Here is a 22,812-nt window from a genome sequence, read left to right as displayed (position 1 = left end):
TTCTCTCTCTAATGAAGATTATTTTTTCTTCTTCTTTCCCACTTCCCATTTCCTATCAAGTCGGAAGTGTCTTGGATCCCCAACAAACACTACTCTGGGATTTACGGGCTGATGAAGTTGGTTCTGACTAAGACTCTACCTTCTAATCTTGAGCGAGTCATTGTCCTCGACACAGACATTACATTTGCCACTGACATTGCTGAGCTATGGGCCGTCTTTCACAAGTTCAAAGGTATTTTAATGATTTTTTTGCTGTCCTTGTTTGAAGGGGGAGGGAGAATGTTAAAGCAAACAATACAGTGGGGGTGAAAGGGCTAAGATTTGTTAAATGTTTTCACTCTTTTAATTTTTGGTGTTTCAATATAATTGTTCTCTTTGTGAGCTCTTTTCTCAATGATGTTCAGTATAGAATGATTGACAACACTGATTATCTATGTAGTTGGTTTTATTGGTCTGATTATTTGGGACAGGTGAGAGCTTGACAATACAGTAGGTGATAAAGAATTATGAGCATGCTCTAGTGATGTGCTATTCAAATACCTCTTGGTATTTGAATTTCCAAGTATTCTATACTTGGAAGAGCTTGGGGTTTATTATTTTTTTTATTAATAAAAAATATTTATTACTTTCAGTAGAACTTTTCCATATTACCTCTGAAAGTGAATGAAGTTCGGATCATTCTTGAACCAGGGAGGAGGATGAAGGGAGCAGAGTAACACATGTGAATAGAAATGAGTTCCTACCTGCTCCTCTTAATGCGTTGATAAAGGGCTCTGGATTCTAAGTATCCACCTAAAATAGTTTTCTTCACCTATCTCCACGTCCCACAGCTCCTTGGAAATGCATCTCATACTTTTACCAAGAAAGGAGACTTTCAGAGTAACTCTGTAAGGAGATGATCACAAAAAAGTTCCCCACTACCCTGTCACAAACCAAAGCACTTTCCTAGGTGGCACACTGCTAAAACCATATAATTCTCACAGGTCCCAGTGTTGCAAGCTGTTCAGAGTCAGAGAGATACTCTACTGTTTCTTCTTGCCCTCCAAATATGTACTGCATGGTACGCACAGAGGCATTCCAGCATGCTGGTTTGAGGGTTTACAACGCAGTAAAATTTTAACCTTGATGCGTTTTGTCAGCTCTCTCAAAACCATGTCAAGAAAAGTCAGCCTAAGCAAATTCATTTACATAAGCCATTTACTATACTTATCCCCTCCTAAAATCCACAAGGCCTCTTTACCTTTCCCAGTACCCAGCTAAGGGGCAAGACCTATTATCTTCGGCTCTACACTCAAGGACAGGGTTCTAGTGCTTATTCCTCCATGCATTTGTTTCCTTTCCCTTCTATGGATACACTGATGTCCTTTCAGCAGGCCAGAAGCAATCACCTTTTTACTTAACTGAATTATTCACAAGCTTTCTTCATTAAGGAATATCAGGTTTTTCCTCCTCTTCAGGTACTGTTCAGACCTCTTCACCAAACCTTTCCCTCCACTGATCCTTGAGTCTCATGTAAACATATACCTTAACAACCATAAGTAACATCAATTTATGCTTAAGAAGTAATGCTGTGCTATTGTACTGTCTCACTGTGTGCTGCTGTCCCATTAATAGCAATATTTTACTGAATATAGTGTATAAGCATGATGCACCATGTAAAGAAATGTATATAAGCTGAACTTGGGCATAGAGGACTGCATGGTCAAAGAGAGCAAAATCTGAATTGAGACTATGAGAGGAATCATCTTGCTTATGTTTTCTGCCATAATTTCAGTTAAGATCCCTTGCTTTTTTACTGGGTGAATGAAACCAAGTATAAAGTCCACTTGTAAGGAAAGAAACATGGAGCAGAAGCTGACATAAGATTGAAAGAAAATACAGACAGAAAATACTGAAACATGGAGAAGAATAGTTAATGGAAACAAAAAAGTAGGTGGAAGTCAGGCTCCATAGAGCTAGGCAAGAATGGTCATCTGTTTAGAGCTGTGAAAAGCTCTAACTTACACACAGAGACAGAATTCCTGTGCTACTGCCAGCCCTCATAACATACATAGCACAACTCCCAAATGTATGATTTTGTAAATTGTCCAGTATGTCCTTTTAATTCCAGCTGACTACCTGCTCCTCCACAATTTTCTAATCCTGGCAATAGATTGGTCAGTGTCTACATCTGCTCATCTCCCAGGCACAAAGAAAGAATTGATGGGACAATCCCATAGCACTAAGTGTTGAGCCAGGGTGGGAGAGGACTTTGGATCCTAAATGTTGGGGAGAAGAGAGAAATTAAAGTGTCCAAGCACAGTCTTGTTCTCCAGCCTGTGTCATAGGCTGCAGTTCTATTACCAAAGATGACCTTGATGACAATGACAGTGGAGTTGAGTGTTTGTAGGTAAGAATCAGAGGGAAAACCAACAAGGCAGATATCATGGTAGGAGTCTGTTATAGACCACCCAACCAGAATGAAGAGGCAGAAGAAATATTTTATAAGCAGCTGGGAAAAGTCTCACAATCACTAGCTCTTGTTCTTGTGGGGGACTTGGAACTTACCAGATGTCTGCTGGAAATACAACACAGGGGATAGGAAACAGTCCAGGAAGTTCCTGGAGTGTGTGGAAGATAATTTCCTGACACAGCTGGTGAAGGAGGCAATCAGGGGAGGTGCCCCTTTGAATGAGTCAGCAGTCCTGGCTAAGCAGGGAGGTCCCAGTGGACTGGAGGTTAACAAATGTGATGCCTGTGTACAAGAAGGGCTTAGAAGGAGGATCCAAGGAATTACAGTCCTCTCAGCCTGACCTCAGTGCCAGGGAAGGTCATGGAGCAGCTCACCTTGAGTGCTATCATGTGGCACATGCAGGACAACCAGGGGATTAGCCCCGTCAGCATAAGTTTGTGAAAAGCAGGTCCTGCTTGACCAACCTGATTTCCTTCTATGATAAGGTGACCTGCTTAGTGGATGAGGGAAAGACTGTGATTGTTGTCTACCTAAACTTTAGTAAAGTCTTTGACACTGTCTCCCACAGTAATCTCCTGGAGAAACTGACTTCTCATGGCTTGGACAGATGCACTGTTCTCTGGGTAAAAAAGAGGCTGGATGGCCAGGCCCAGTGAGTGGTGGGGAGTGGAGCTAAATACATCTGGCAGCCAATGACTAGTGGTGTCTCTCAGGGCTCAGTGTTGGGGCCAATTTGGTTTAATATCTTTACAATTATCTGGATGAAAGGATCAAGTGCGCACTCAGTTTGCAGAGGACATCAAGATGAGTGGGAGTATTGATCTGCTGGAGAGCAGGAGAGTTCTGCAGAAGGATCTGGACAGGCTGTATTGATGAGCAGAGACCAGTTCTGTGAGTTTCAACAAGGCAAAGTGCCGGGTCCTTCACTTGGGTCACAGCAACTCTTTGCAGTGCTACAGGCTTGGGGCAGAGTGGTTGGAAAACTGCCAAATGTAAAAGGACCTGGGGGTGCTGGTTGACAGCAGCAGAACATGAGCCAGCAGTGTGCCTAGGTGGCCAAGAAGGCCAATGACATCCTGACCTGTGTCAGAAATAGCATGGCTAACAAGACTAGGGAAGTGATTTTCCCACTGTACGTGGCACTGGTGAGGCTGCAACTCAAGTGCTTGGTTCAGTTTTGGACCCCTCACTACAAGAAGGACATTGAGGTGCTGGAATGTGTCCACAAAGGGCAACAGAGCTGACGAAGGGTCTAGAGCCCAAGTCCTATGAGGAGCAGCTGAGGAAGCTGGGGTTGTTTAACCTGGAGAAAAGGAGCTCAGGGGAGTCCTTATCATTGTCTACAACTACCTGAAAGGAGGCTGTAGCCAGGTAGGGGTCAGTCTGTTCTCCCAAGTAACAAGCAATAGGATAAGAATGGTCTCAACTTTCACCAGGGGAGGTTTAGATTGAGTATTAGGAAAAATTTCTTCATGGAAAGGGTTGTCAAGCATTGGAAGAGGCTGCCCAGGAAGTGATGGTGTCACATCCCTGGGGCTATTTGAAAGTTATGTAGATATGGCACCTGGGTATAGCGGTATACTTGGTGGTGTAAGTTGGACATAAAGGTCCTTTTCAGTCTAAATGATTGTATCATTCTATGATTCAATGGAAATGAAAGCAAGGACAAGTAAGTTGGAGAGATGCTGATACCCTTTTACTGCTTGTAAAAGTTTGTTGTAAATTATATGGTGATCCTCAATTTTTCCTAGGTTCTCTTTATTTCTCCTTCCAGCATTACAAAAGATGCAAAAGTTGTCTCAAGTCACTAGCCCCAATTATTCCTCTGAAGGATTTTTTTTCTAAACTAATGTTTTAATCTCTTCCTTGTTTCTATCTCAGAAGTCCTAGGTAAGTTTATGAAAATTTCTTTAGGACAATCTAGTATGTTTGTTGAAACATTGCATAAACAGAAGAGTAATAAGACTCCTATGAAGGGAAAGGCTACTCTCCAAAGGAACCTGACACTGTGCCCAGCCCCAGCTTGGAGGGCAGCTTTAGACTCACTGGGTCTCCTTCTAGAAATGTTCAAAAACCCAGTTGATGGCTAGAAGCTGCCATTATAAACCTGCTTACACCAGGATGCTTTTTGAGCAAACAGAAGAATTTTTCACATCAGTGCAGAAAAGGCAAGAGCTTCTGTCTGCGGGTTGCTGCAGGATAACTGATGAGGCAGTCCAGCACAGCCTTTTCCAAATTGCAGCCACACATACAGAAAAGGTCCTAGAGTGTGTGATTCTTTCTGTCCCCAGGAAGACTTTTCTTCCCAACAAAAATAGTGACAAAGGGAGACCAAGAGCTCAGATTCCTTTTTTCTAGGACACTGTACTTGGAAGAAACTCAGATTCAGGACTGTCTTGAAGTTTAACCAGGTCCAATTTGCTGTGTAGAAAGCCCTACAATATGTTTTAAAGAGCACCTGCAATGCCCAGAATCCTTGTTTTGCAAAGATTCTTCTTCCAGTCATCTTAAGGGTTGCTGAAAAGATCAGACCCTTACACAGCAACATAATATTTTTGGTGGTAAAGGTACTACTACCTTTGCTCTGTAGATGGAAAAAAGGAAGTAGGATTTCTTTGTAAATTATTGCTCTTCTGCCATTTTCTGATACGCTCTTACATACATCCTTACAATATATGACCTAACTGTTCTGTAGCTGAGTGAAAAAATTTGAAAATCTCTTCTTTGAAGTGGCAACCTTAGGCTTTGGGAGAAATTCACACCTCTCTTTGGTAGTCTGAAACAGTGTCTCAAACAATATAACATTTAACAATTTCTCTTAGCAGTGAACTGGGATTGTATAATTATTATTCCTTTTATATGCAAGCTTCAATCTCTATGCATAAATATGTCTTTGGGAACCAGTAACTTAAATTTCAAGAGTCATATCCAGCTTTTCAGCTGGGATTTGGACATTTCTGCTTTAGAATCATTCTCTATTGCACTATAGATAGGTAGTCTGTTTCTCTTGGACTGATATATATCTCCAAAATATTGATTTCAAAGGTTGAGTGTGCAGCCAGTCTGGTGAAGATAACCTGTCATGCATGTTTTCTCTGACTTAGCTGACACTGATTATGTTTTCTATTCATCTTTCACTGGATTTTGACAGTTCTAAACTTGAGAAACCACCTAGCCTAAGGGCAAAAGAGGGGGACTGTAGATCATAGTACATTCTTGGATGAAGTGCTGCAGAGGGTTTCAGACAGCAGGGATTAGTGTAACCAATATGCTTTTATTGCAGAAATTGGGCAAAGTCTTCTGAGAAAACAATGGGTCCAAAGCTATGTTCTGTGCTATCAATCTTAAAATTCTTTTAAAGGCCACGTCTGCTAAATGTTTTATTATCCTTGCTCACCCAAACTCATAGTACTGAAATGTGTGTTCTTTTTTCTAAAAATCTGATTTTCAATCTAACTCTGTGTTAGATATGGATACTCAAGAGTATTCATCGTAGATGGTATTGTGAATTTATTTGGCACCTGACTATAACAGTGTTACAGATTGCAGTTTCAGTCAGGATCACAACCTCTTTGTGCTGGGTGCTGTACACATAAAGGGACTGTCTTGGTGCTTTATCTTGTGTCAGGTGACAATTCTTGTGTCTGCCTGGTCCCTTTAGGCCATTGCTATGTATGAGTCACAGCTGAGACTCACAAATGAGACCTGAATAATCCCAGTAGAGATTAGTGTTGAGGAGCTCTGTGTTAAATTGAATGTTACATCAAAGGGCATTATGGTATTTCTAAGTACATGTCAAAACTCACAGGCTATACTGAACAGTGATGTCTTACTACTACTACTACATTAGTTTTACAATCCAGCTAGATGATATGATGAATATTTTAAGTACTTTTAAACAATAGAGACTGAATAGTACATAACTAGTGCATTTCAAATAACTCTACTTGTATGCTAGGACACCCAGAGAATATAAGCTACAATTAGTGTTCAAGTAAGTCTTGTCTAGAACAAGGTAATAAGGAAGAGTCACCTACCTCCATTAACAGAGCATGCAAGAAGGAGAAATGGCAAGCTTGAGAGGAAGAATGATATTCACAGATTCATACTTTGCATGAATAAAAACATGCTATAGAAGCTGTTTGCTTTGTGTCAGGAGCTCAAACAATGATAAAAATCCATACTGACATCATAAATACCAGAAAAGGTCAACAGAGATTTGGGTGCAGGATCAAGTGCCCACAGCTGAAGAGGGACTGGCACGTAGTCAATCCCAAACTTAAAATTTGCAAACACTCGGTATGTGGGTGCTTTGGCATATTGCTCTGCAGAACGCCTGAGGTAACAACCTAGGTTTGTACTATTTTTTCAGCTTCTTCAGGAAAAAGAGGAAGAAAAAAAGGGGGGGGGGAAGTCGCAACCATCACAAAATGAAGCATTTTGTTTAGGGGATTTAGTAATTATATTCCTACAAGAACTATTATGCATAAGGTTGTAATGTCAAATGCATGCATTACTTTTCATTTGCGTGTGAATTTAGTGTGCCAGAAAGTGAAATGCTGATGGCACTGGTGAGAGTCAGGCAGAGTCAGCAGGTGCTGTATAAATTTCCCTGAATTTGGCTCTATCAGTGAAGCCCCGTTTTAATAAACTATACCTGTCATAGCCCTTGACTCTCCTTCGGCAAAGACTGTGCTTTTTATAGGTATCTCTCCTTGTGATGATGTAAAATATTCAGTTGTTGCCAAGATTAAAATTTAAAATTCATTGTCATCTATGGCTCAGGCCAGGATTTGATCCACAGAATTGATTCTGGGTAGGTTCTGTAGTTCAGTCTGTCAGTTTACACTGAGTAAATCATTAAAGCTGCCAGATGATTTTGAGACAGGATCTCTGCAGGCTGATACACTGCTTGTGTTAAATCCTACAGAGATCTTTCTGTTTCTTCTGGTCAGTACTATAGACTTTCTTTTCTTACTAATTAAGAGGAAGGCATTAGCAACATGCACCTTAGTGTGTATAAAAATCCATGGTATGAGTCTTTTTGTGAAGGCAACAGGATCACATTATAGCAGAGTGCATTAATAAAATTGTCAGGCAACTATTAAAATAGCTTAAAATTATCTGAATTTTTATAAGTGTCTAAAAAGGCCGAATGGCACTTGTCTTTCCTCATAAAAGAAACATCTTTTAGTTTCTGAAAGATTTGTGTAAGTGTTTAATGGTTAGACTACAGTACATAGCTCATCCTAGGGTTATTACACAAATGAAACACATTTTCCCTTTGAAAAGGTCCCTGTGGAGACTCTATCTGCTTAAGATTTTCTATTCCTGATTGTTATATCATGGTGTTTTCTTCTTTTCTGCTACAGAACCTTTAAAGCTTCGTTGATAAAGAATCCTATTTGTTAGCTATAACTGATAGAAATGTTGGGGGGTGTCATGCTCCCTTACCTCATGATGCTGTTGTTGTGTGTGAAACTACAGGAGAACACTGGTGTAGAGCCAAAGAAAGTCAGGGTTTAGGATATTCGGGGTAAAAAAAGACAAGTTTCTAACTGTGATTGGGGGTTAATTTTGCTGACTTTAATTAGAAGGGGATCAAACAAAGAGATGGAACCTGCTGATTCTCTGGGTCTAGGGAAAAACATTTCTGTTTCTCCATGCTTGTTGGATAAGCTGACTGGCTAGAAGTTCTTTTTTTTTTTTTTCCTAATTGCAGTTTGCTTTGCTGTGATATTCCTTTATTGAGAAGGCAGTATGTGAGAAGGTTGACCTCAGTAAATGAGCTCCAAGGGAGGGAGTTTATTATATGGATCAGCATGTGCACATTCTAGTTTATGGATTTTAATGTGACAAGGGACATAATCAGAAAATTCTGATTATGAATTGCTGCCAAAATAGAATGGCTGCAGTTTCTGAAACATCTGTAGTTCTATTTTAGCTGAATGGCCCTTTGTCTGTTTCTGCCATCAGGCAGAAATATTTAGAGGTGAAAGGCCAAGACTGCATAGAAATTGGGGATAACTCATGGTGTGGTAAATTCTAAAATACAATAAAAGATTTGGGTTCTTTATTTTTCCGTTTTTATTTCCAAGGGATACCCTTTGGTCATGTTTTCAAGCTTTTTCCTGTTGGGGGCTAGGGGTGTTTTAATTATAAATGAAAGCTGATATTCTTTTGTTATCTTTTGATACCACAACCAGAGTTTTTAGAATATAAACCCACAACATACTACAAGATTTGTAATAAAATCTTGTTGGCAACACTGAAATTTTGAGGACTTTTTTCTACCCTCTCAACGTCAATCTAGTGCTTTTTCAACATTATTGTTCTCCACTCTTTGTTAAACTGCCACTCATTCTGCAGCTGTCTTTTTGGCTTAGATGCTATGATGTATCCAACACCCAAACTAAACATTGTATGACTCACACAGCGATAAAGCAAAAAAACAGTTTGTCTCTCCTCTGAGCTCTTTCTTCAGAATTTAAAGATGCTTTAATTCTATTAATCTCCAGTACTCCAGACGTGGAGAATGGACCTAGAGCTTTTTGAATTGCCTTGCAAATATTTAGTGAGAGAAATCTGGGCAGAGCACGGCATCAAAGGACCAAAGTGCATATCCCTATCTCCCTTGACTAGCAGAAGCTGTGCTTTTTCAGAAGCTAGAAAATCCAGCTCCCATGGGGTGCAGACTAGGAGAAGAAGCATTTCTGCTTTGCATGTTTGTTATTGGCAGTGGAAAAATGTATTTCTGGGAATGAGATGCCAGTAGGCTGTGCTAAAGTGAAAGCATATAAGAACTGGGTGGGAAGAAACCAAGGAGAAAAATAATAAGAACACCCCCCAATCCAAACAAAGTAGGGGAAATCAGTCAGGAGTTGCTGTCCACCAATATATGTTCTAGGTTTATCATTTTCTCCTATAATGTGTTTATCTTCTTGTGCAATTGTAGACATGCTTCCTCTCAGATACATTCAGTACCCTTGCCCTGTCAACTTACAACTTGTTTAATTATGTTTTTTTAAAGGGCTGTTAAAAAAAACCCAAACCCAAATGTCTGCCAGTCTTCTTGGGTGGAGCACACAAATTAAGCCCATGTACTAATCCCTCTGGCCAGTCACTCTGCATTTCCTAGATGACAGTAAAGTAGAGCAACTGCATAAGCAGGCAGTGAATATGGAGAGAGTGGCAACCTGTTCACCAATTAATAATGTGTAATGATAAGTAACCTCTGCATGTGTGAAAAAGCCAAGCAAAAGAGACACATGGGTCATTCACCTAATAAATGAAGTTTACTCTAAGGTTTAATAGTTATATTAGTAGGACTAAAGAAAGAATGATATTTAATAGCTAGATTTCCATGCCTAAGGCCCTCATTCTAATGTGAGAAATAGAAACCCAATCGGGCAATTTCCAATCAGAATTTTATTATATGATAAAAGCAAATTCAGCGCTGGGTGATCAGGGAAGGGGTTCAACAACTCCCAACGCCTGTCACACCCAAAGAAGATAGTTGTCCTACATTTATTTCCAGCTACTTCATGAATATTCATTATACATAAGCATAAACATTACACATTGTTGAGTCAGACATTCAACAGATGTTTTTGCTACAAAGTTATAACTTTCAAGAAAGGTCCTATTATCTAGCACCCATAATATATTGTCAAATCAGACACTCTGCAGATGTTTGCTTGCTACAAAGTTATAAATTTCAAGAAAGGTCCTATTATCTATCTAACTAAACAAAATTGTCTCACTATAAATCCTACACAAGGTAAAAGGGAGGTAACTTGTTTTATCTCTTTATAGGGGCCCAATTAAGTTTTACGACTTGTTTTTCTTTTCTCTCCAGGTCATATTGACCCTTCACTGTTTCCTCTTAATCAACTCGAATTATTTTCTCAGTTTATCACAATCCTTCCCCTCTTTCTATAAAATTATTAATTCGAGTTTTTTTGTTTTAATCTGGACAATATTAATTTGACATTTTCTTCGTCCCGAGAAGGTGGAGTTCTGGTGACCAACAGTACCTTGGCACTTTGAGCCGTCTTTGGATCTATCGGCATTGTTGATATTCGCATTCCTTGTACTACAGAAACTATCAATCTAATGAAACAAGGGATTAAACATGGTAAAAATATTATACTGGCCAACGCGCATAATAGAAAGAATCCTACTTTCTTCCACCAAGCTGTTCTTAACAAGTTATCTCACCATTTGCTGTCAAGCATGGAGTTCTATTTTTGTACAGGTACATGAGTCAGTTTTCTGATATCTTCTGCAATATCCATAACTGCCTGTCTATTATCATCAATTTGTAAGCAACAATTCGAAGTGTTAAATTTACCACACACCCGAAGTGTTAAATTTACCACACCCCCCCCTTCCTCGGCTAACAGATAATCTAAGGTACACAGCTGCTCGGGTTTTTGATTGCTGACTTGTGATTAGATCCAGAGTTTGAACTGTCTTATTGGCTACTATTTCCATGACTGCTTGGAGGCGGATAATCCTATTTAGCATGTATATGGGGTTCGATAACCCCAGGACCCATCTTGGGCCCAAGTAGCTGGTCCGTAAGTAGCAATGATTCGTTCAGGAGGCCATTCATCATCGTAGCACTTCTGCGTTCCCCCAATGTCTTCCCTTTTTTCTCGGCGTATGGTTCCATAATCATCATACAAAGGTACACCTAAACTCATACCTTTTTCAGGGGGCAGCAAGAAGAACCCTGGTTGGATTATACCTAGTGTACAGACTCCTCTCCAGTCTTTAGGGAGCTGTGTATATGCTCGCTTTCCAGATATCCAAAATAATCCTTCCGGAGCTGCCCATTCTAAATCAGTACTACTTGCTCGGTCCCAATATATTTTTAATTCTTTTATACTCTCAAAAGGGTTTTTCACATCTGTGTCATTACACCACCAGCTTTGAGTTTCATCATGCCAAGTACAATCTGCAGTCTTATTGTTAGTCCAATATCCTAACGGTTTCTTTGGCCACCAGTATTCTCCTGTGGTATTTATTATTTTCACTGATAGGCATGGGGACTCTCCTACTTTAGTTTTATATGTTTCCCTACCTCTTCGTTCAATGCATTCTTGCCCAATTTCGTCAGAAACTAGAATCCAACCTTGGGGCCTAGATTCTGATGCTCTCTGGGAGTGATTCCATTTTAAAAATTTCCCATGGGGTGAGACCAGTACCTTTCTAGGGCCACTCTTCTGTCATCAAAGGTCCACTACAAATCCAGCACTTAGGTAAATTCAGGGTTTGAATAATATGTTCCACTAGATCAATATATAGATTAGTTCCTGCATTCCATCACCGTCAGAAATGTCCCAATGGCCTTCTTGAGTGAAACAAATCCATTCCTCTCCCTTAGGACAGCTAAGTCCCAGCCTGGTTCCCCCTTTTCCTAAATTTTTGCCACCCATATTTGCCAAGAATCCGTGTTGCAAGTATTCATTTCTCTAGAGTCATAGCAGACTTTGTTGACAAATGAGTGGTAGCTTAAGCTTTGAATCATACGACCTTTGTATCGTGTAATTTGGTAGCATTTTGCACACTCGTCAGACAGGGCATGAGCCCAAAAGCAGCAGAGTATCCAAAAGGGTCCAGCATAACTTAAGCCTCCACGGCCCATGCCCAAACGGGGTTGCATCCCGTGGCTGGCTGTCAGTGGCAGGTTCAGAGGTTAACCTGGTCTTGCCCCTTTTAGATTTTCTAATTTAATTAAGGCCCAGTTTTTCCGTTTCCAGGTAAAGGTTCGCTTTATCTCACAACAACGGATTCTGTCAACAAAATTATTATTCCCACTAATTAGTCAATATATAAATTGTTAGCCATTGTGACATTCTTTACATGGGGTCTATAAAGTTAAAGTCATCCAGCGGGCAGTCAATTTGGGCTGTTTCTTCAGAGAATTTCTTCACACTGTATCTTAATGCTGCATACCAGTCAGTTTCAAATATTTCCCAATTTACTGGTAATAACAGTTCCCACCCACAGAACAGCTTATTTATCTGTACTGACTCCAATTGGGGTTGACCTCCCCGTGTGTCACGACACACAGGGCAATGTATATGTCGGTTAAAGGCCACACAGGACCATTTACGGTGACAGTGCCTACACTGACACTCTACCCAACCATCATGCTGAGCTCACGGATGTTTTATACAGCGTATGCGATCTGGTGGTGGTGGTCCAGGAGTTAAGGGATCTTCTTTTTCAAGGTTACAAGCTAACACCAGGATTAGGTTAACTAAACGATTAGTAAAATATGCACCTGCCCCTCCACTCTGCCAGGGGATGGCTCCTTCTTTCCAGGAAACAAAACGCTGTCTCCTAAGAATTTGTCCTGGGACTAATTGAAACCAAGATCTCAGGCTAGGTTTTATACAGAAACTTTCAGGAAATACTTCTCAGGTCTTTAAGTCTCTTTGTTCTGGGGATAACTCATTCCAGCCTTCGATATGTTTTCTCCATTCAGGTGATGGATTCATAAAGGTCCTTTTTTGGAGTTTAAGTCGTAGGTCCCCAGGCGCTGACGACACAGTCCACTCTTTCAGGGGTGATGGAGCAACAAGTCCCTTTACTCTGGTCGCGTGTTTGCATTTGCAGTTGAGACATGTGTCTACTCCTGCATAAAAGTTGTTCTCATGGCTTCTCAGTTTGAATTTTAGTGGTACAGCTTCCAGGGTTGTTTGCTGGAACAAACTGCCTGTGAACATTTAACTCCTGACACATTGTTAGTTTACATTTAAGACAAAACTCCTTTCCGAATTAGGGTAGAAAATATTCTTTCACAAGTTATGAGCCTGCGGCAGTTTTAAAAGACAGGGGATGCAAGGGTTAGTAAATAGTTTCTTTTCTCTTAGATAGTTCTCACAGTTTTCAAAGCATCACCTTATTACCTTATGATATATATTGCACCGGTGGGTTTTAGTTTTTGTGTTCGCCGGGAATTTACACTGCTTTTGTCTTCCCTCCCCTTTCGGTCTGATGGGGGAGCGGAGGGTCCCGAGTTAGACTGGACTGGGACTCTAGCTACTGACACCACTTTTTGTTCTCTTGCAGCCTCTGCCCCCCAGCCGATCTCTTGCTCGCAGCTGTTAAGGTGTTATGAGTTGCTCCGCTCGTGTTGGCCACAGCCAGGAAATAATTTGCCTTTGCCCCTGCTACGGCCCCCGCTGTGTCTGCGAAGGTGGCAGCAGCTCCTGTACTAAACTTAGATTTTGCCTGTCCCACCGTTGGATTTATCCTTTCTGTGCGCGTGGTTAACGCTGTCCCGGCACTCGCATCTGCTGTCTCTGCCTGGACCACAATAGCAGGAACTAAAACTTCTTCACTAGTCAGAGCAACAACTAGGACTAGCTTTTCCTGTCTTCGCTTTATTGTGCTCGCCACAGTTTTAAACCTCGGGATTGCTTTCTGCTCTAATTTCGCTCTCTCTGTCCCCAGATCTTTTCCTGTCACACGCATTCCCACTGTATCACACACAGGTAACACTTTTTTCTTCACGGCGCCAGCCAGTTCTGTCGCCATGGTAACGGCCATTCCGGAAGCCTCCCCTGCTCTCTGAGCCGGGAGTTCTGTTGCCGCAGTAACGGCTGTTCTTATAATCGCCTCACCGCCCACCGTACTAACTTTCTGCTTTCTGTTCTGATATACTGCTCAAGCTATCTCTAATAATTTCTTCTTTATATCGTTTGTGGACTGCCCCACAAACAGGTATACCAGCTGTTTCTTTCCCAAGTCTGATTCTAAATCAATATCAATATATTTTCTAACAGCATCTTTCAATCTGCTCAAAAAGTCTGTGGGCTTTTGCTTTTGCCTGGTTTCATACATTTTGACCCAACTTATTTCTCTTGTCGTTTCCTCTACAACAGTACAGCCCGCAGCAAACTTTGGGGTCTGTCTTGCACTCTCTTACACTCTCTTGCACTTTCTTACAGCTCTCATATCAGTAGCGTCACCAACAGAATCAACTGCCTGAGCACCCATCAGTGGTGCTGGGCTACTCGTTCTCAGAAACACCTCTACATTTGGGGCCGTCGCCCCCCCCTTGGGGCCGACGCCTTCTCTTCACTGCTACTGATACAACTATCAACCTTAGCTGTTACTAGTTTCTCTACTTTTGAGCTCACTTCTGCCGTTGTTATGGCAACTTTATCTACTCTGGCAAAGCTGCCAGCTGCTGCAGAGCTACAGACTGCTTCCTGCTCGCTGGAACAGACAGGGCAGACCCCGCAGCCATTTGCCCCTGTGGGGCCGGGAGTTTCTCTTGCTGTTACTCCCGTTGCAATCAAACTAGATGTTATTTCTGGGCTAGCCAGCCCCGCAGCGTCCGCGTAAGCCTCCCTCTGCTCTGCCGCGCTGAAAGCGGCTTCAACAAAAGTTGATTTCACCTGCACCTCTGTGCGTACTCCAACTAAATCGACAGGACTCACTCCCGCTGGACCCGAGCTAATTTCTCCAGAGGCTTTAATTTGCCTAATCCCTCCCGGTGCAGCCAGATCCGCACCAGGGGGTCCTTCAATGGCTCCTTCCTGCTCAGCCAGAGCCGGTCCAGGAGGAGCAACCACCACCCCGGCAGCTCCAACTCCCCCCACCGCTGCTGCAGCAGGGAGTCCGATTTGTGGAACTCCCGGGCTACTCTCTCTCCTGTCAGGTGATATCAACATATCTAAATCATCCTCTCTGGTGTTCTTAAATAGGATTTGCGGGATAGGAGCAGCTTTGACTCGATCTTTCTTTTTCCCTCTTTTTCTAACTCTATTTCCGATTTTTCTGCCCTTTCTGAGCTTCCATTTCTCTTAACCTTCCACCCCCAATCCAGGGCGTGTTAATAGGAACAAAAACAACTCTGCGTATCGAATTTCCCGCCACCTCTGTTCTACATGTAAAAGCAAGATTAATTGAAACACTGTGTTCAGTTCAAACGGACTAAATTCCGGCCATGCTACTCCTCTCATTTGTCCAAACAACGGCCAAGCATTTAGAGACAGCCTACACAGCTCTTCCTTCTTTAAAGATGTCTCAGAACCAGCTAACGTCTTTCAATGTTTTAAAACCAAACTCAGGGGGGATTCTTTAGGGATCTTAAATTTTGAATCCACACCACCCATGCTTGCAAAACAAAAGCAAACCACAGTCACACACTGGGTTTCAAACTTGCTACCTTTAGGTTACAAGGCTGTTTCGCAACCTCTCGGCTATTTACCGAGTCATACCGACTCCAGAGCCCCACTGGCTCTCCCACAGCGTCAGAGCACCGGAGGGCGTCCCCTCCAAACCACACAGCCCTAGGCTGACCCGCTCTGACCTGGGTAACTGGCGAACCCCCGTTCGCCTCCCCTGAAAATTGACTCTCTAGACTGTTCCGAGGGCCCAAGTCAAAATTTTCAGGAATCCGTGCCCCCTATCCCGGGACACAAAACTTTCCCGCAGCTGCTAACTAACCAGATAGGTACCGTTTCCTTATTTTTCTTTAGTCCACCCAATCATGCAGTACTGAATCATTTTTGGTTTTTCTTTATTTTTAGTACTCTCCCTCTTTTCCCAGTTTAAAATCCTTACCCCTAGCGGACTGTCTAAGGGTATATCTGGCAATGCCTGCCTGCTCCTTTCCTTCCTGGGGCAACTTAATTTACTAATTCCCTGCCCCATATTCCCGAGGTCCCTTCTAAAGTTTTCCTACCTTTCCACCGATCCTCTGGGATCCCCTCTAAGATTTTTCACCGACTCAGTGGTCCCTTCTGAAAAACTCCCACCGACCCCAGAGGTCCACTCATCAATTCAACCGCTTCGTCCCTTCACCTGCCGCATTCCTCGCGGAAAAACGGAAACGAGGTTAGAAGGACTCCACTATCGCTCCGCAGCTACGCTGCGTCTCATTCATCATTCACTCCGACCTCTTTATCCGCCCCCCGAAGTGATACTCACAGTCCGTTGTTCTCACTCGGGTCTTCGTGCACAAGAATTATGGGCTTTTTGCTGCAGCACTCCAGGAGCTTTTTAATTCCTTGCTTTTATCATATACATGTGTTACCCTTGGTCCTTGTTGAAATATTAGGCCTGTGAATAGGCCGCTGAAAAGCAGCGGGCGCGCTCCTATCTCAGGCACTAAGTATCTCCCAGAACACAAAGGGTATCACGTCGGGCGAAGTCACCAAGTTTGTGAGAAATAGAAACCCAATCGGGCAATTTCCAATCAGAATTTTATTATATGATAAAAGCAAATTCAGCGCTGGGTGATCAGGGAAGGGGTTCAACAACTCCCAACGCCTGTCACACCCAAAGAAGATAGTTGTCCTACATTTATTTCCAGCTACTTCATGAATATTCATTATACATAAGCATAAACATTACACATTGTTGAGTCAGACATTCAACAGATGTTTTTGCTACAAAGTTATAACTTTCAAGAAAGGTCCTATTATCTAGCACCCATAATATATTGTCAAATCAGACACTCTGCAGATGTTTGCTTGCTACAAAGTTATAAATTTCAAGAAAGGTCCTATTATCTATCTAACTAAACAAAATTGTCTCACTATAAATCCTACACAAGGTAAAAGGGAGGTAACTTGTTTTATCTCTTTATAGGGGCCCAATTAAGTTTTACGACTTGTTTTTCTTTTCTCTCCAGGTCATATTGACCCTTCACTGTTTCCTCTTAATCAACTCGAATTATTTTCTCAGTTTATCACACTAATCACATGCAATCTATCAAGTACAAACACTTCTCACAGTTCTCTGTGACATGCATTGTAATAATTTGATATTCTGTTTTCTCCTTCTCTGAGCCAGGTTTATTCTCTGAACCTACCTTGTTCTGCATTAACAATCCATATTTTTAAGGACCTAAGGCCCCATTTCCAATTACAAAACTCTCATTCGAGGTTTTACCTTTTTGGTTTTATGCTGCAAATTATGTCTGTAATATTGTCCTTGGCAGCACATGGATTTGCATAGGGTAAAGTGGTGTAGGGAATATCTGTCTCTCAGGTTCAAGCTGCAAGGTAGAACATATGGTCCAGAGGTCAATGGTATGATTATCCCATCAGCAGGGTGAGTGCATGGTATTGCTCTCCATACAACCATGTAAGAGGGAAATGTGTTTACAAAATTAAACCAATTTATTACATAACAGCACTAACACTGTGTACAAATGCACCATGAGCAAAACCCAGGGACAGTTACATGAACTAAAAGTTAGACACTGAAGTGAAATCAGTAATCAGTCCAATTTTGTGGAAATAGTAGAACCCTCACAGGTTTCCATTTCCACTTAACCTAGAGAATCACGGATGTTCGAACCCCTTATTTTAACCCTAACAAGCTAAAAGAAAGAACTAACTATGTCTGTAACGGGCCACTTCACTCTGCATCTCCCAAGTGATTTTATTTTACTTTATTCGACTTAAATTTCAAGCTGACTCCATCTTCCTTGCAGTAATATCTAGATGCATTCAGCATGGGCCAAGCAGTTCAATTAAACAAAGAATTTCTCCCTCTAACTCCTCAAGGTAAATGTTTTTTGTCCTTTGAGACACTGCTAACAACAAAAAGAATATTGTCCTAGTCCTTCTAGATACATAACAGAAGGTGACTGATGAACACATGGTACAACTCAGCGATGAAATATGTCCACAACTCTTCTGTATTCTTACTTTATTTCCTGCATTTAGTCACAGTGAAATTCATAGTCCTGAAAAGAATTTGGACCTGAAGTGCGAAATCCGTAGCTGCAGTAAGTTGTGTGTGAGTTCATGTCAGTAGAAAGATGCACATTAGACATCTTCTGGTGAAAAGCCAGGCCAATTTATGTTTCCTCTGCACTGCCTAAATACTTAGAAGGGTCTCAAGATCTAAGCTGGTGGTGTTCTTGCTTTGGTGTAACACAAACCCTGTGTCAGCTGCTTCCGGTCTGTGCGGTTCTGGGATTCATTTTGGAGGTGGGACTGAACATGTCAGCAGTACAGATTCTTGAAAGCCGTTGACTACTAGCACAACTAAGTGACATCCTGAAGAAACTTATGTCTGCATATGAGGATGTGATGTTTTTTACCTTTCTGCTTAGGGAGTGGGGGAGCTTTCAAGGAAGTGCTGTTGTGACACAACAAGAGAATTTGCCTGGTTGGAACAGAAGTGGGGGTGTATAGCAAAGAAGGTGTTATAGCATTCAGTGGTGCTTTTGACAAATAGGCCAAACCATGAACCATCTGAAGACTTAGCACATGCTTATTCTGTCCTTTTGAGATAAGTAGCTTTGGGCAGGACCAAAGTCCTACAGCAAAGTGAGCCATCATACTTTTTCTTATTTAAAATTGTCCTTGGCTGACTCAATGCTACTACTCTTCTGTCATCAACACTAAATGTCTGCCAGTTTATGCTCGCAGCAACTTACTGAAATGCACATCACCTCTGAAATTGGCACAGGATCTCCTGAACTTCATTAATTCATTGCATTGCCATGTCTTCCTGCACGTGTTATGCTTAATAGACAGCAATAATATTTCATTTCTGTGTGCTTCAGGATATCATTATTGCAGGTGTGAAGTGACATTCTGTAGGGTTTTGCCAAGCTGCTTCAGAGTCATATTGGCACCAATTTTTAAGGTTCCAATACTAAGAAATGATGATCTAAATGTTGTTACACCGGTTTCCTAAAATCCTGAAAGAGTACCTCTCAGCTGATATAAACTATCTTTATAAAGCATTGGGGTGAACAGGATGGTGCTGACTTACATCAGTAAAGAAGTCTGGCCCCTGTACTCCTTTATTTACATAAACATTCCTGCTTTGAACTGACATCTTCTCTTTTTGGCTAACTAAAAAAAGATGTGAATAGTTGGAGGAGCAATCTTTAAATATACTCTCCTTTCAGCTCTAGACCCCTGTTAGGGGTCGTGAGTAAAAAGAGTTGGGTGACCTCAGCCAAGTCTGACGTGCACAAAGGCTGAAATGCATAAGCAGGGCAGCAAAGGTATGCACTTGTGGAGTATGAGTTTTGAGGTACCTCAGCAGAATTAGAAGAGAATGTTCGCACACTGCCAGTTGCACTCTCATGATCATGTAATTCTTTCAAACATAATAATAGGAAGTGGATATAACTGTTAGATAAATGAAAAAGCAATCTGGAGATGAAACGTTTGAGTGAACATATAGGATACTGAGCAGGAAAGAAAGAAAAGAAAAAGAGAAGTGACAACACATCCCCAGTCAGTTGAGATGGTTTATCTTGAAACCTGAGATTATTTTAAAACACCATAAATCACAGTAAATTTCTGTGAAGCTATATAGAGGCAAGTGCATGTATCTAGAAAATTTTTGCGCTTTCTTGGCAGTGATATCTGACTACATGAAAAACTTGTCAAGGAAGTAATTAAATACATGGTAGAATTAAGGAGCTAACACAACATTTAATTTAATGGAATTTTGGCCTGTCCATCCTACAGGTTGGTGGTACAGATACCATCCCCACTTAGTTGCAGTCAGCAATTAGTCCTACTGTCACTGTTATCACCTTATTTGTTTTGCTCTGTGGTGAAGGAGCTCTGCTTATGGCCAAGCACTTCTAGTCATTGTTTCTAAGAGAGTGGTACGAGGCTCTACACACCCATTGCTGTGAAGCCAGGTGGTTTTCTTTCTCTTCCTAAAGAGTTTTGATCACTGTAACACCCAATCTAGTCTTTGTGTGGGCTAGGAGGGCTAGAATTATTTATAAAATTGAGAAGAACAGTGATGAAGCTCCATTTTTGTGCTTTTTTTTTTGCTTTGGTTTTATGCTATTGCTTTTAAAGGTTTAGTTGCCATAACAACCCAAAGCAGTCCTGTATTACCATAGAAACGTGCTGTTGTGGGTGACAGTTTTTATGAGAATCCTTTTTTATTTTTTCCTCTTCTCATAGTGTCTTTAACACTGGGCTTTTTGCAGGTATATCACAATACACTACAGGGGTTCCATAAAGTGTCAGAATGACATAATAAGCAACAAAAATGAAGCATATACTTAAATACAGAAAGAAAATCTGGTGTCATGGTTGACTGAGAACAGAAAAGAGTAAAAATAAACTCCTGTTGCTTAATGTGGAGGTCAGAAGTATTGAGCTTAAAGCAGGGCTGGCTAATCAGTCCATGTCAGCAAATACTCAAACAAAGCCACAGCAAAACAGGAGTTAGGGCTTAGACTATATACCAGGGAGTTAGTATAAAAACAACTTGTCATGATAGTGTAGTTATCAAAAGAGGGGACTACTTTAAAGTTCTCTGCATGGGGCTGCTCCTTGAGACTGTTCCCAGGCTGAAGTGAGAATTGCGGAATGAGGCAGCCCTCTCACAAAGCTGAGAGGGCTTCATGCTGAGAGCTGGTTCCAGCTGCATATTGATAGCCTGCAAGCTTCAGGGTGTTGGTCACGACCTGGCAAACCCTAAATTGTTTGTGATCTGTCTGTACTGAGGACTTTCCCTCATCCTGTGTGATATCTTTAAAAGCTGTGCTCTGCAAAGCCTTTTGGCTTCATAAAGAATGGTAATAGAGCTTTTCCTTCCACAAATCTGCATCTCCATCTACTCATTATATAACTGTCCTGGAGCAGTGGACCACTGGAGCATATCAGCTCTCCTAATGCCTGATAGATTACTGTGCATCTTCACTATCAGACTTCAAATTGAAGTTATGACCTGTCACAGACCATTTACTCTGTCCCAGCAAACCATTGTAGTACAGAGTACACTGTTACAGGTTCATAATTATATGACAAGTCGCACAATTTATTTGGAAAGAGGATAGACAAGCATAGCCAGACAGTTGTGGAGATTGTTACTGATCAGTATTTTTTATGGAGAGTCACAGGTCCATCAGTTTCCTGTAATCAGTTGCATCAATGATGAAAAAACTTTGCATTCCTGATATGCATGCTTTAAAAAACATAAAAGCTTCCAGCTAGGATCTTGCAAGAGTTTCCCTTGCCAAGGTCAAGCAGGCAGCAAGAAATGCTTTATAGTTATGCTTTATGGTTACTGACCTCTTTGCAAGCCTAGACAAGTCTACTATTACTTTCTCTCATTTGGCCCTCAATTCTCCAGATTCCATTCTGGATTTCTCAGCCCTACCTGGGAGTCATGATTAGTGGGAAAGAGGATGTCCTTCCTGCTTTCTGAATGTCTCCCTCTAACATGTTCAGAGAAATTACATCCTAGGGTGTTCCTTATCCTTCATTATCATGGTATTGGAAATCCCCTCCATGATCTTGAAGTTTCCAAGTGACACCTATTTCATCTAATCTAATCAGGATTTGCTGGACATGATTTCCTCCTTGCTCTTCTTTCCAGTCAAGTTTCAAATTAGTTAGTCAAAGATTAAAGTTAAATGTTGTTAATACTTGCTTCTCCTTTACCTCCTGATAACACTGATGTTGACTTCTACTCCATGAAAAAAATGTAGCCAAACTTCAGAGGGACTTTTATATCACCTTGAAATTAGTACCTGTTTCAATTGAGTTACTGACTACCATGCAATATGATTTCTACTCATTAATCTTACTAACTAGCTACATTCAGTACAAACCCATTATCTGAACAGTCTTCCATCTCAAATGCAGAACAGGCTGCCATAGCCTCTTCTTTTTGCCAATCATACTGTAAGCTCTGTGGTTCATAGTTTGGGTTCATGGCTGGATTAGAACCAAATAATAGACATACATTAAGGTTTTTAAAACTGCTTCCACCTTACCCACTGCTAATGCTAAGGCAGCTGTTACCCCTTGCTATATGAGATAAGCTCAGGTAAAGAAGCAAGATTTTAGTGCCAGGGACCATGGCAGGGGAGGATCTAGATCTGGAATATGTACCTGTGCAGAGTGAGAGTTTGTGAAGATTTCCTTTTAAAGTGAAGCAAAAGTAAGGAAGAGCTGCAGGTTGCAATACACTCTTTGAGAACCCTGTAACAAAACAGAAGTTACCCTGACCCGCTATATTCCCCTGGGAGTGTCAGGATGTTGGCAATACAGAACATATAATCAGCATTACCATAACCTAGACAGTGCAGACAATACCATGTTAGCATGGGCAGCAGAAATGACACTTGAATATCAGTGTGTTTCAGTGACAATTGTTCTTCATGTGCTTCAGAACTATTTTGTCACTGAAGATGTGATACCAATGCTTGAGCTGCCTTGTTTTTCACCTTTCTCATCGTTTACAGCAAACCTTTGGTGATCTTCCCATCACCATGTGTTTTCAACAGAGCACTGAAAACATAGACCTACATCTGAGGTCCATCTGCAGTTTCTTGCTCTGACATGGAGAGGCACTTGTCACCAGATAACCAGTCCTGTACTTAA

General features: G+C 41.3%; 1 protein-coding gene across 8 annotated transcripts in view; it reads left to right on the top strand.

The window, feature by feature from the left end:
- Positions 1-22,812, top strand: part of LARGE1 (LARGE xylosyl- and glucuronyltransferase 1) — a 293,661-nt gene that overhangs the window by 171,710 nt on the left and 99,139 nt on the right. For all 8 annotated transcript variants that reach the window (XM_064654910.1, XM_064654909.1, XM_064654904.1 and 5 more), the window contains one exon: positions 61-232. In XM_064654910.1, coding sequence (XP_064510980.1) covers positions 61-232 — 172 coding nt within the window. The remainder of the gene's footprint in view (positions 1-60; positions 233-22,812) is intronic.

The sequence above is a fragment of the Pseudopipra pipra genome, chromosome 5, assembly GCF_036250125.1.
Source record: "Pseudopipra pipra isolate bDixPip1 chromosome 5, bDixPip1.hap1, whole genome shotgun sequence".
NCBI classification, from domain to species: domain Eukaryota; kingdom Metazoa; phylum Chordata; class Aves; order Passeriformes; family Pipridae; genus Pseudopipra; species Pseudopipra pipra.
Note: the sequence above shows the minus strand (reverse complement) of the source record. Positions and strands in the feature narration are given on the sequence as shown.